Source organism: Macaca thibetana, chromosome 10 (genome assembly GCF_024542745.1).
Source record: "Macaca thibetana thibetana isolate TM-01 chromosome 10, ASM2454274v1, whole genome shotgun sequence".
Taxonomy (NCBI): domain Eukaryota; kingdom Metazoa; phylum Chordata; class Mammalia; order Primates; family Cercopithecidae; genus Macaca; species Macaca thibetana.
The window spans coordinates 92,040,826-92,054,263 of record NC_065587.1 but is presented as its reverse complement, the minus strand read 5'-3'; the positions used below and the strand labels follow the sequence as shown (position 1 = coordinate 92,054,263).

The 13,438-nt window shown below is 46.1% G+C and overlaps 1 protein-coding gene across 3 annotated transcripts in view; it reads right to left on the bottom strand.

The window, feature by feature from the left end:
* Positions 1–712: 712 nt before the first annotated feature.
* Positions 713–13,438, bottom strand: part of GZF1 (GDNF inducible zinc finger protein 1) — a 157,413-nt gene continuing 144,687 nt past the window's right edge. The window contains exons 2-7 of one of the 3 annotated variants that reach the window (XM_050745466.1): positions 11,914–11,963; positions 8,044–9,431; positions 6,685–6,779; positions 4,868–5,035; positions 4,066–4,223; positions 713–3,727 (exon numbers count right to left, since the gene is read on the bottom strand). In XM_050745466.1, the coding sequence (XP_050601423.1) occupies positions 3,377–3,727; positions 4,066–4,223; positions 4,868–5,035; positions 6,685–6,779; positions 8,044–9,410 (2,139 nt within the window). In that variant the 5' untranslated portion in view covers positions 9,411–9,431; positions 11,914–11,963 and the 3' untranslated portion in view covers positions 713–3,376. Of the gene's footprint in view, positions 3,728–4,065; positions 4,224–4,867; positions 5,036–6,684; positions 6,780–8,043; positions 9,432–11,913; positions 11,970–12,125; positions 12,199–13,438 lie in introns of those variants that run through there. The other 2 variants (XM_050745470.1, XM_050745467.1) reach the window with 2 other exon arrangements.

Here is a 13,438-nt window from a genome sequence, read left to right as displayed (position 1 = left end):
AAGATGCCACCATGGTAGTTTAAAAGCTTAGTTTTGTCAGCCTTGGTTAAGACTCCACATACAGATTGCCAAAGGTATGCAGATGATTTTCCAAGTCTCATTTAGGATGATGTGATAGATCGGGGTCCCCAACCCGTTAGAAACTGGGCCCCACGGCAAGAGGTGAGCTGCGGCCAGTGAAGCTTCATCTGTATTTGCAGCCATTCCCTGTGGCTCACATTACCACCTGAGCTCTGCATCCTGTCAGATCAGCAGCGGCATTAGAGTCTCATAGGAATGCGAACCCTATTGAACTGCGCATGCACAGGATCTAGGTTGTACGCTTTTTGTGAGAATCTAATGCCTAATGATCTGTCAGTGTCTCCCATCACCCCCAGATGGGACTGTCAAGTTGCAGGAAAACAGGCTCAGGGCTCCCACTGATTGTACGTTATGGTGCATTGTATAATTATTTCATTGTATATTACAATGCAATAATAATAAAGTGCACAATAAATGTAATGTGCTTGAATCATCCTGAAACCATTCTGTCCCCCCACCTGTGGAAAAATTGTCTTCCACAAAACTGGTCCCTGGTGCCAGAAAGGCTGGGGACTGCTGTGCTAGATGGTCCTCTGATCTGTGTGGCTCTCAGTGACATCAGATGAAGTATTGTTACTCCCGAGTACATGAATATCATGACGCTTGGTTAAATTAACAAGTACCCATCTTGTTTCCCAAAAATGAACTCCTTGGAGTGACAAGGTTTATTTAACAGGTTAAAAATTAAATTATACACTCAAATTTACTTGTTTGGATAATCACCTACAGCAAAATCACTTATCTGTGATAAAAATCACCTTAAATATCTCCACCACACGGCCAATTTTTTCCAAATGACAACAAAGAATTTGGTAAAACCAAAGGCTGCACATCCCTTTGGAGTTTGGGCTACAGTATTTCACAGAAAATGGTTGGAAAATGGTTGGAAAATGGTTGAAGTAAGCTCCTAAATGAATGGCCCTTCTTGAGGCTCTGGGAGAGGCAGTGTGCCAGTACCTGGGCACTTTCCTCATTACACACTTGGGACCAATCCACTCAGAGGGTGGCCTCGCTTCCACTCAGCATGGCTGTGCTTGGACTTGGAGGAATGGGGCAGATGCTCTAGGAGGTCCTCTGTAACCAGTTTCCTACAGGGTTAGGTTTCTCTGTTCTCAGAGACAGAGAAATGTATATAGAAGTCATATCTTTGATGCCTACTTTTTACATTGAAAAAAGTGGCAGAGAACTTAACCACACTTACACATACCCCAGCCTGGTTGCGGCCTGCACATGAGCAGAGGTCAGGATTTCTCCTCTCCAGAATCCCACTGCCAGAGACCAGCTGGGATCCAAGCAGTTAAACAGCTTAATCCTAGGACTGTATGAAATAAAGGCTTATGGACCCTGATTTTACATTTCATTATTCATGTAATTAAGCAAATGATATGTTTCAATTAAGAATCCTATTTCTGCAGAACCTAAATTATAACAGAAATAGATCTTTAAAAAATTGCAAAACTACTTTTACAAAGCAGACATTTATTAACACCATTTTTTTTTGTAGAATTTCTAAAGAAACAAATTCAAGACAAAAATCCCTCCAGTAGGTAACAAAATAATCTATTGTTTCAATTCCTTCTGATCAAGTGACTTTATTCCATAAAACAGTACATCAGCTGGGTAGGTTCGGTCTCCTCTGGATGTGTGACAGTCATTATTTATTTGTTCTGTAAACATAAGTAGGATACAGTGACATTGTCAAAACTAAATTTGAAGTAAATTAGTATTGTGACCTCCAAGGGCAGGTGTGAAACATGTTATCAGCACCTGAAACACCTTGTAGTGGTTTCACTAACATAAGTTAAAACATAAGCACTTAGGAAGAAAGTCTTCCCTCATTAATTTCTGACATAGTGCAGCTACATCTTCATCCTGGAACTTACGGACAAAGTACCTTCCTCTTAGAAAATCAAAGTGTTTTCACAGCAAGTTTAATAAATTAAAAATGTAGAGAAAAAAGGAACTAGTGAACAAAAGAATTCTCCAAGGTTCCCTTTTTAAATTAGTATGTTTAAATGTTACATGTGAATCAAAGCATTTCACAAGCACATGGCACATACTCAAGGCCCTAGAACCAAATGTCAACGTTTAGCAAATACAGCAGAATTTGTCTTTTCATTGTGAATTTTTTAAAGCAATAATTAAGTCCTGCATGAAACAGCCAAAGGAGCATTTGAGACAAAGTTACTGGTTCTTCACAATCAACTCTTTAAGGCATAATCGGAGGTAAGTGTGCTGAGACTTTTGGTCCCTTCTGCTATGTTCTCATATGCTCCCAAGGAAACAGACATGTCAGTTACTTGCCTGTTTCCATCTCTAGGTGTGGAAATGAGAAGTCTGGGTTTCTGGAAATTACAGAAATCAAGTCAGAAAAACCTGGCAAAAATATTAATACTCTGTTCTACAATTTGCCACAGTCACCTCATTTTGCAAATAAAATGACTACACAACTTTCAAGTACTCTAAAGCATCTTAATTTTTCACACCTCTGCAAAAAAATACTATATTGTTTTGCTAGACTCTTTGGTAGGACAGCTTTTACCTAATCTGATTTTTTTAAGACTGAAACTGAACAGCCTCATCTCATTTCTAATGAGATTTTAGACAAACTCATTTGATTTTATGACAAACTTCCTAGCTGCATATGTGCTGAGATTACGCTAGCAGTTTTGCAGGTGTTCAATCTGTCATACCTTGTTTACTGCCTACAAATGGGGGGTGGGGAGGAATGAATGCAACCATCCATTTCTTCAGTTGCATTTGAGGGTCCCCACAGAAAATCAGATTTGCTTCAATTCAACAGGGAAGAAATGGCTGAAAATATGTGGCCCCAGTTTTATTTCAGCTTGGAAGAAAAACACCTTAAAAGTAGTTATGAGAGAAGTAAACCCACATGGAAATATAAGGCAGGGTGAGAAGCCAGGAAGACTGCTAATGACAACATCAGGAGCTGGTTCAGTGCTCTGTACTCTGCAATTAAGACCAGCAGTTGTCTAAACAAGATAATCAAGAATTAGAACGATTAACATACACCCTACACCAGAATTAAGTGAGGTTATGTTCACTGCCTTGTTTGTCAATAAAGTATCTGAGATCATGCAGATCAGGATTTTTGAGGGAAAGCTTTTAAAATGCTGTGATAAAGCCGTGCAAGTTAGCAGAAGTTCAGGAAAATCTGCAGAGGCCGTTCTTGCCCACATCTTTGCAGGTGAACAATTGTTTATCTTAGCCCCACATCATCTTGAGTTCAGCTACCACACACACACACTAACAGGATGAGAACTGCTTGAAGCTCTTATTCCATGTTGCTCAAAGAGTGAAGCTGTGTGGGCATCGAGTCTGTCTGTGGGGTCAACTCACTAAGCTCGCTGATGGTGGTGGCCAGCAGGGTGTCCTGGGACACCACGGAGTCATCTGACTTGCAGGCTGTGTCTGCAGAACTGTTCTCCTGCATGGTAGGTACAGTGCCTTGGACTGCAGCCAGGTTGTGGAAATGGCCATTTTCTGCAAAAGACAGCAATTTATCCGAAAGTTTGGACGACACATACTCTTCGTCAGGCTGTTCAGTCTTGTGTCCGTCATCGTTCTTGGGTGAGCCATCTACAATGACAAGGAAAGACTTCCATGGAGTATTCTTATCGTGTATCTATAAGTTAAACACAAAACAAAAGTCACTGAATGTGTCTCTGAACAAGTGCATCTTTTAAAACAACAGTCCCTCTACAACTTCAATTTTCAACTTTCACTAATAAGTACCCGCCTGCCGCCACCCTCACTGTTACAGAGTAGTCATCGTGGATTGTGCTTTCCCTGGGCCTTGGGGCTTCATTCACTCCGTGAGTGTTCCACTGCAGAGACAACCCAAGGAGAAAGTACCTGTTGTCTCGTAACCACCTTGGAGAATGGTGGTAGGTATTTCTCTTTAGGGTTCCGTGTATCTAAGGGCAGCAGCTTGTTTCTCAAAAAAGCCAACCCATTGCTTACTGAGGTGTGCCGCCGAAGAGTGGACTTGTCGGTAAATGTCCGTCCGCACGCATTGCACATGAACGGCCTCTCCCCTGTGTGGATGCGGCGGTGACGCTGGAGGGCGTTGAGCTGGGTGAACTGCTTGCCGCACTGGTCACAGCAGTAGGGACGCTCCCCTGAGGCAGGGAGAAAGGAGACTGCTGGTGGGTCTCTTTGGCCTACTGTGCTTAATTCTGAATACACACTTGAATGAATGATGCTGCTGCAAACCACTGGGAAGCCTCAGCATCCAGCATAAGGAAGGTTATGTTGGGAACACCTTAAGGGCTACAAATCTATCTCTGTAATACCAAGAATTTATGGCCTACACCAAAAAGGGGCCAAGACATGTGCCTGCAGCAGGTATTATAACTACAGGAATGACACCTGTTTTCCACAGTAATGGAGTTAAAATTACAAGTCCCCTAACAACTGAATATGCATGTGTGCGTGTGCATATACTAACATGTACAGATCATCCCTATGTCCACACATCCACATCCACTTCCTACATTCACACCATGACTAAGCTGTCCTTTTCAGTAAAAACTCCATGTAGCAAAAGGGACTTAGTCTTCTCCCATTGTAAGTGCTCCCACTTTTCAGTTTCTCTGAGTTAGAAACAATCTCTAAAAAAATGCTATTATCACATACAAAGTTTGGCCAGTTTTCTTCAAAAGCTTAGTTCCAAGTAATTTACTGGTAAATCTACAAGTTTTGGAATTTTTTTTTTTTTTTTTGGCCAAACTAAACTCCCTTCCCTGGGACATTCCAACCATACCTGTGTGGACTTTAATATGCTGGTAGAGTGAATTCCGCTGGGCAAAAGTCCTGAAACATACTTCACATTTAAAGGGTTTGGATCCAGTATGGATTCTATTGTGGTGTTTTAAGTACTCCTTAGAAGCAAAACTCTTGCCACATGTTTCACACATAAAAGGTCTTTCACCTACATGAAAAAATGAAATAAAGTCATAAACAATACAGGCATGAAAAACCCATGGAACAGTAGGCCTACACTGTTAAAACCCACGTGAACTCCTCAAAAGTGCCTGTAGGCAGCATGTTACATTTTCTAGTAAAAACTATCATAAAATATACATGTAAGATGCTTGGTACTTACTGAAAGTTGGTGTAAAATATCCTTGGAAATTGCAAGAAAAATTCCATTTGACTAGAATCAAAGAGGTATTGTTTGTTCAGCTGGCTCACATTTTAGAAATTATTCCAAACAAGAAAATAATTTCACAACTTCTGTTTGGAGGAACTGCTGGATTATTTTCAAAGGAACACTTCTATGGATCTTTATCAGAATAAAGGGGAAGTTGACAATGGATATATATCACTATTCTAGAGTAGCAACTCCAATCAACTTGATTGAATTGTAGGACAAAAGTTTTAAATACCATCTCACTTTTTGTAGTTTAATCCCACAAATCAGACTTACCAAATTATTAGCTGTGCCCCTGATTTCACAGACATCAAAATAAAAAGTGACTTTAATAAAATCTTACCATGTTAATATTCTTACCAAAGGACCAATTCTAACTTAATCCTTCATTATAACCTGACCTTGTCCCCAATCCCAAGCTTTCTTTAGACACCAATTCTACTCATTCTGTAGTCGTAACTCATGTCATTAAATGCTAATTTCATGACATTAAATGAGATTTGCATTTAATGACATGAATTATGACTTCAGAATGAGCAGAACTGGTGTCTAATCACACAGATGTGTCTAATGAGTCAGAGACATGTCATCTCTGTCTCACCTGCATTTGAACTTCAGACTTATAAGCCAGTGTTTACAAGTAAGAGTAAAAAATGCAAGCAAAGAAGAAACTTAGAAGAACTGGAACACTTCAGTGCTGTATGCTTCTGTATCTTCCACAAGATTCTGAACCTCAGGGTTACTGTGCTGAAGCAGAATAAAGCCAACTTAAATTTTCTCTGTCACATAATAAATCATAAAGACTTTGGAAAACAGAAATGAGATAATCCTACTACCTTAATATATCATAACAGCTTATTTTCTTCTGGTCTTTTATGTGCAGGTTTTCAATACAGTTGAGGTTAACTGTACGCTTAATTGTGCATTTTAAAGTTGAACATCCAAGCACAGACTTTTTCATGTCGTTCAGAGCCCTTACTCTGAATAGCCGGGTCATAAGCCAGGGTATAGATTTACCAGAGTTTACTGGAGCACTTCCTTGTGCTGTTTCCCATTCTTAGTTAATAAAAATAGCAAGAAGTGGGGATAACAGCATATAGCTCTTCCCATATGTTGGACAATTTCTTTAGGACAGAGTCTTAGAAAAAAAATTTTCAGTTAACAACAGTAAGAACTATTTTATATCTCTTGATACCTAAGACTTGCATGCCAGATCCTATGGCCTGGTGGTATGAAAGCCAAGGCCACATGCACACTAGCAACGAAGGCAGTGGGTGTATGTTTATTCATTTTGCTCACTTACTAGGAAAAGCTATATCATGGCTTGAACCTGCACCACCTTGACAGATGTCAACTTCAAAGTTAATCAATTGCATTTCCTTCTACATCTAGGAAAGACATTCAATCACAACAGCATGGGTATTTACCTGTGTGACACCTTTTATGATAAATCAGCATGTGGTTCTGAGTGAATCTTGCACCACATTCATCACAGACAAAAGGTTTTTCCCCTGTATGAATTCTGAAAGTACAACATTCAGATGATAACTTAGGATGTATTTCAAAGCTTACTTTGCAGTACAATTTCCACTCTATCTTGCAAAAATCATTTATTCCAAGAGACCTAATGAGAATGACTGTAGTGACAGGTCAAGAGCCCATAATCTCCATCCCAAAATAAACTGAGTTTCTGCACAAGGTCAATGGATCCACACATTTTCCCTAAGTCACTGACCGGAATGTTCATCTACACCTGCTCATAAGCCCTGCTGCTGGTGCTATAAGGCATGTGCAGGTAGAGACCAGGCCTTTGCAGATTTTTTAAAACACTAAAGACCACCATCTAATATTTGTAAAGCTATCTCATACAGAATAATCAGCCACAAACACCTTAGGAACTACTGCTGATTAAGTGTCACATGATCAAAAATGTTACTCTCATTTCCTAATATGACATAACCGGTAGAGAAAGGAGAACTGTTCTCAAAATGCTGAAGGTGGCATTTTTAAAATGCATAGGCATTTTAATGTCACAACTAGTATGAAGCAGCAATCAACCATAATTTACTGAGCACTTCCTAAACCAAGTATTTTTAACTTATTAGATAAAGTAAAAGATGAACACCATGCTACTAACCCAAGACTGACCTAGGTTTGAGGGCAGAACTAGAATAGAACAGAAAACAATGGCTTGTTGGGATTTCAAGAATAAACATACTAAGAACTATAAGGAAACTTACTTAAAAACATCACCACACACCTATAGTTCAGAAACATATTAAGAAACAGAAAGCATTGTCTGTCCAGATTCTGGAGTGTAGACTGCCCAGATGGCACTCCTTCCAAGCCTGAGAACCGAAAGACCAGAGACGAATCCTAAAGCCCTAAATGGCATCTCACTGAGGTCTCTACTGAGACTGTGGGACCTGGGGGGTTCACAGAACTCAAGATCTAAATGAAGAGTCAGGAAAGGAGAAATAAAGGCAACGAGGCCCAACTCTTCCTCCAGCACAGCGGGGAAAGCCCGTGGCCACTGTCGCAGTCCCACCAGGGGGATGTCCATGCCAGCAGGGGCGCCCCGGGGGTCTCAGAACAAGGGAGCAGAGCCATCATTCGCAGCCCCTCTACCTTGACAGAGAACTCAACGCTGTCTCGAAATAAGCCCCCAGGTTTGGAGCGGAGAAATTAAGCAGTGAGACATCACTGGGTCCAAATCCCAGGACGACCTCAGTGCTTGACACGCCCTTCCAGTGTGCAGGGACCCATCTGGACGGCTCCACGCGTACCTCATGTGCGTCTTGAGCGCAGACGGCTGCGAGAACCTGGCGCCGCACTCAGTGCAGCCGTAGGGCCTGTCTCCGGTGTGTGTGCGCTCGTGCAGCCGCAGCGCAGTCTTGGAGCTCAGGCCCTTTCCGCACTGGCCGCAGCGGTGCCGCTCGCCTCCACCCTCGTGCACCTGCAGCACGTGCCGCTTCACGTCCTTCTTGCGCTTGAACTTCTTGCCGCACAGCTCGCATGGGAAGTGGCGCTCGCTGCTGTGCACGTGGCGCTGGTGGCTCTTCAGGTTGCAGCGGTTGGCGAAGGTCTGGCCGCAGGTGTCGCAGCGGTACACCACTTCGGTGGCCACGCCGTGGCGGTGCTTGCTGTGCTTCAGGAAGCTCTTCTCATACAGAAACGCCTTCTCGCAAATGCTGCACTTAAAGTTGCTCTTCTTCTTCTCCCCTTCTTCGTCCTCCTCCTCCTCCTCCTCCTCTTCCTCCTCCGGCCCTGCTTTCTTCGACACTTCCTCCAACTCAGCACCCACCTGGCAACCCTCATTTTTGGAAATTGGCTCCATCTCTGTGCCCACCCTGTCCGGGCTTTGGTCCTGGGGACACCTGTAGTCCCCCATGTCACCCTCAGCACTTTTCTGCTGCTCTCGGAGTCTTCTCGTATATTTCTTTTTAGGGATCTCCACAAAGACCTTCCTCCCAGCCAACCTTCCACTAGCTCTCCTGATTTTAGGGTAGGGAGGCTTAACTACCTCTTTCTTCTTGTCTAGTTTGTCCCTGGACTTCTTTGGTGGCAAATCTGAAGACATGCCATTGCTGGCTATCTCTCCTGGGTAGCCCAAGGAATCCGTGAGACCATTGGGGTGAGGGCCATCCATGGCCACACTTGCCCTGGGGGCAGGAGCAGCACTAACTTGGGAGCCACTGCTCACCTCCACCTCCTGGGACTCTGAGAAATTTTGCAACTCCAAAAGTACCGACTCTAACATCTGTTTTTTTAACTGAAAACAAGTTTCTGATAAGTCCAAACATTTCAGCTTTTCAGCCATTTCCAGCATTCGCTGCACCCGATCTTCTTCCACCTGTACCTTTGCAGTGTAGACAAACTCAAGAAATGAAGCAAAGTCAGCAACCTGCACTTCATTTAAGTAGACATTAGTCCTAGTACCATCCCCACTCTTCTCGTTAAGGAACACTTCCTTAAAAAACTTGCTGGTGGCAGCCAGCACTGCCTTATGGGCCATGAAGTCTTTGCGGACGCCCTGATACTCCACGCTGACTGTCACATCACACAGGTGACCCAGGAGGCGAAGCTCATGCATCTCATGCAGTAGGTTAAATGGGGAGGATTTGGATTCCAGCAGAACCGCACCGCTTTCCATCTTTCTTCCTTCCAAAAACAGCTTTGAAAAAGAAACAAGAATTATGCATGAGCAACCACTGAAGCAAAAGGACTAAAATTTATGAGGATTCCTTCAGTACTTGAGAAGATATAGACTCATTAACAATCTAGCATTACTCAGGTAAAGATTCGAATGACATTTTACTTCTTAGCACAGTTTTCTAAAGTGAAGTTCCTCATGCATTTTCCTAAGGTAATAAATTGGCATGAAAAAAATAGCGTATTCTAAGATTTGCTCCAGTGATAAACAAATGATGGAAGCTGTGATTAGTGAAATACATTAACACAGTATTTTGCTCACCAAGGTCACTGTCTAATTTGCTTACAAATATAGACCCCAAAACTGTAAAAGAATTCATGGCAACAATAACGTCTAGTTCTTTGATCAGGACACCAGATAATTAAAACTCATAGCCACCACCATCTGGGAGCAAATCCAAAACCTTAGGGAATCATTTCTGCCTTTGAAAAGAACCAACTAAATAACTACTTTCCATGAGGAAAACTCGGAAAAGTAGTTCCCAACATCCTAAACTCCTCGTAATTTGAATTATTGTTACTCTACTGAAATAATGCAAGTTCCACAGCTTTTACAAGCTGTGTTCCTTTGAGCAAGCAACTTCTCTGAACCCATTTCCTCCTCTGAAGAAGGCTGACCGGCTGTTACCAGGGTTCCATGAGCCTGAAACTTGCTGGCTAATTGTTATTGGTTTCCCACACACAGGCCAAGGTGCTACAGTGATCCCCATTTCATAGATGAGGACCTAACAGGGTAAAGTCAATGGCTGGTTGGCATCTGAGCCAGGCCCTGGTAGGACTCCGGATTCAACTCAAACTACTCAACACCCTCTTCCCCTCAGCCTCGCCAAAGAGGCAAAGGGCTATCATTAGCCCCTAAATCTTTCCACTGCAGTGGGTATGCAAATTTCACCAACCCCACCCAAGGCCTCCAGATACATTCACCTGCATCATCATTTGTGCTGCTTTCCCCCAACTCCCTGAATATGTTTTCTCCACGAAGTTCGTTCCTGCCCTTCAGTTCCTGAATCTAGCTAGCTTCCTCTTTAATTCCTGTTACCATCCATCCAAAGCACGGTGCCTTCCTTCTAGCCTCCTTCGTCCAGATCACAGATGTCACCTCAGATTCACCATGTCTAGAAAAAAACTTGTCATCATCTTCCCTGAAAAACCAGTCCCACTCCTCTCCCCTTCTCTGGTCTCATCAAAGTTACCGCTCCCTACAACCACCAGTCCCCCAAACATGCAAAAGACTGCTCTCTGGGAGTTCCGCTGTAAACAAGTACCTATGAGGTTTTTGGGGGGGTTTTTTTTGTTTTTTTTGTTTTTGTTTTTGTTTTTGAGACGGAGTCTCGCTCTGTCGCCCAGGCTGGAGTGCAGTGGCACGATCTCGGCTCACTGCAAGCTCCACCTCCCGGGTTCACGCCATTCTCCTGCCTCAGCCTCCCGAGTAGCTGGGACTACAGGCGCCCGCCACCACGCCCAGCTAATTTTTTTTGTATTTTTAGTAGAGACGGGGTTTCACCTTGTTAGCCAGGATGGTCTCGATGATCTCCTGACCTCGTGATTCGCCCGCCTCGGCCTCCCAAAGTGCTGGGATTACAGGCGTGAGCCACCACGCCCGGCCTACCTATGAGGTTTGATCAATGTCGCCTGAAGGAGACGCCACAGTAAACTGTGAGAACACTGACAAAGCCTAAGCAAGGGATCTATAAGAGTGGGGCGGGGTTTCAGTGGTCCCAGCCCCAGCCTGGGGAAACAAGGCTGCAGAGGGCTGTCAGCCTGATGCCCATACACACTGCCAGCCCTGACTTCCCCAGACCTCTGCCAACAGGGCCCTCGAGGGGACCTGATTTCTCAATCAACAAAGTGGGTCTGAGCGCGATTTCCTATGTTGCTTGGCTACTGGAGTGCAGACACTGGAGGTGGCGACAGGGCCGTCTGCGGCCGGTGACAGCTGCGTGTCCGCCGAAGCTCATTGGCATTCTGGCCGCCTCCCAGTGCGCCCGGCATCTGCACCAACGTCGGCGGCCCCTGAATCCCCGAGGCTCACGGGGCCAGAACCCTTCCCAGGAGACGCTGCTACCGGCAGCCCCGTCCACGGCCACAGGGGCCGGGCTTCCAGGAGGGCTTAAAGCCGCCGCTGTCCTCGCCATCCTCACGGCACCTCCCACCCTGCCCGCGCCACTTGGCCTCCCCAGCGCCCGGACGCCGCTTGGCCACTCCAAAGACCACCCGGAGTACAAACTACTGCAGCCACAGAGAAGCCCCTCCTCGTCCTGACGCGCCGCCTCCCAACGCGGGCATCCGGGGCCGCGTGGATCAGGCCCTCGGGCCGCCCCCTGCCCCCGCTCCCGCATCCCCGAGACCCCGCAGTTCCTCAGAGCAGCCGGGGAGCGCGGACGACAGGAAGGCGGCGGCGGGCGGCGAGGGGCCGGGGCCAGGCCTGCGGGCCACGCACTCACCTTCCAGCCGGCGCCCCCGCTGCCGCCGCTGTCCGCTGGACCAGGCCGGTAGGAACGGCCGGCCCGGCTGGGCGGGGCGTGGCACCCTGCGCGGGCACCGCCGATTGGTCACTGAAGGCCCCTCCCCTACCGCGGTCGGCCCCGCCCCTGGCGGGGCTGAGGAAGCGGCTGAGCGCGCAAGTAGGGCAGCGGAGCTGTTTAGGCAGAGTTACCTGATCTGACGTACACGGGGCCGCGCGACTGACTGGCGAGCCCGGATTGCGTCACCCGCCGCATTGCGTCACCCGCCGCGAGCCAAGGCCTGCGCCTGCGCAGGAGACACCGACGTCTGCCCTGCGGCACGCCACAGCGGGGCGGAGCCAGTCGCGAAAGGTCACGTGAGCGTCCGAGGCGCGTGGTCACTTTCGCGTCCGTTCCTGGCTTCTGGCCGCGAGGCGCCAGAGCTTCCTTGTCCCAGCAGCCTGCGGTCAGGGTGTGCCCTGCAGTTCGCTTCCTACTAAGAGCTGCTCAGGTCCCCGAGGCCGAGCGCACCCGCAGGGCACCGTGGCCACGCGAGGGACCTCGCGTAAAGCCGGGCTTGGAGCTGGCACTCGCCGTGGCTACTGGGGGTGCAGCCGCGCGCAGATGCCTCTACGGTTGCTGGAGAACAGGCGCCAGGCGGGGCGCGGCGCTCTCCTCTGGGGTGCTTTTTCCGCGGTGTCCCCCGCCCCTGCTGGGGGACCCGGCGCGCCAGGAGCCGGGACTGCACCCTGAGGTCTTTATTGCAGGGCTTTATTTTTCCAGGAGTTCCCTGTCACTACAGAATTCCTCAGAGACCCATCCACTCTTCTGGGGAAAGCACAATTAATGCCCTAAGATTCGCTGACTCCTCGAAATCTTGCTGTTTCCACCAATTCTTGCTCAATACTAACTAAAGCCCGCTTTGAAACACCTGCCTTAAGTCAGACTTCCAGTTCTCCATAAACTGACTGCCTTTTGCTCCCAACCATTGCTAAAGCTTTGCCAGGTCATGCTGTCCCTTACTGTGGCCCGCAGTTAACTCAGCCTTGTCTTATCGATAGGTTGAGTTTGTAATGTTTGGGGACTGTCAAGACAAGTACAAATTTAAGAGGTTTATTACTTCCTGTTGAAAATAAGAGATTTCCCTCCCTTTTTCTTTGAACATTTACTTTTAGAAAACTGGTAATTAGTGTACGTACTTTTTCCACTCTTTGAAATATATAAATCCTTTTGAAGACTAGGCCTTTTTGTCCGCTTTTTAACCTAGATATATGTTTCTCTAGGACCTTAAGTATCAAGGGAACTAATGCCCCTATCTCCCAGTTTTTTTTTTTTTGTTTTTTTTTTTTTTTTTTTTTTGAGACGGAGTCTTGCTCTGTCACCCAGGCTGGAGTGCAGTGGCCGGATCTCAGCTCACTGCAAGCTCCGCCTCCCGGGTTTACGCCTTTCTCCTGCCTCAGCCTCCCGAGTAGCTGGGACTACAGGCGCCCGCCACCTCGCCCGGCTAGTTTTTTTGTATTTTTTA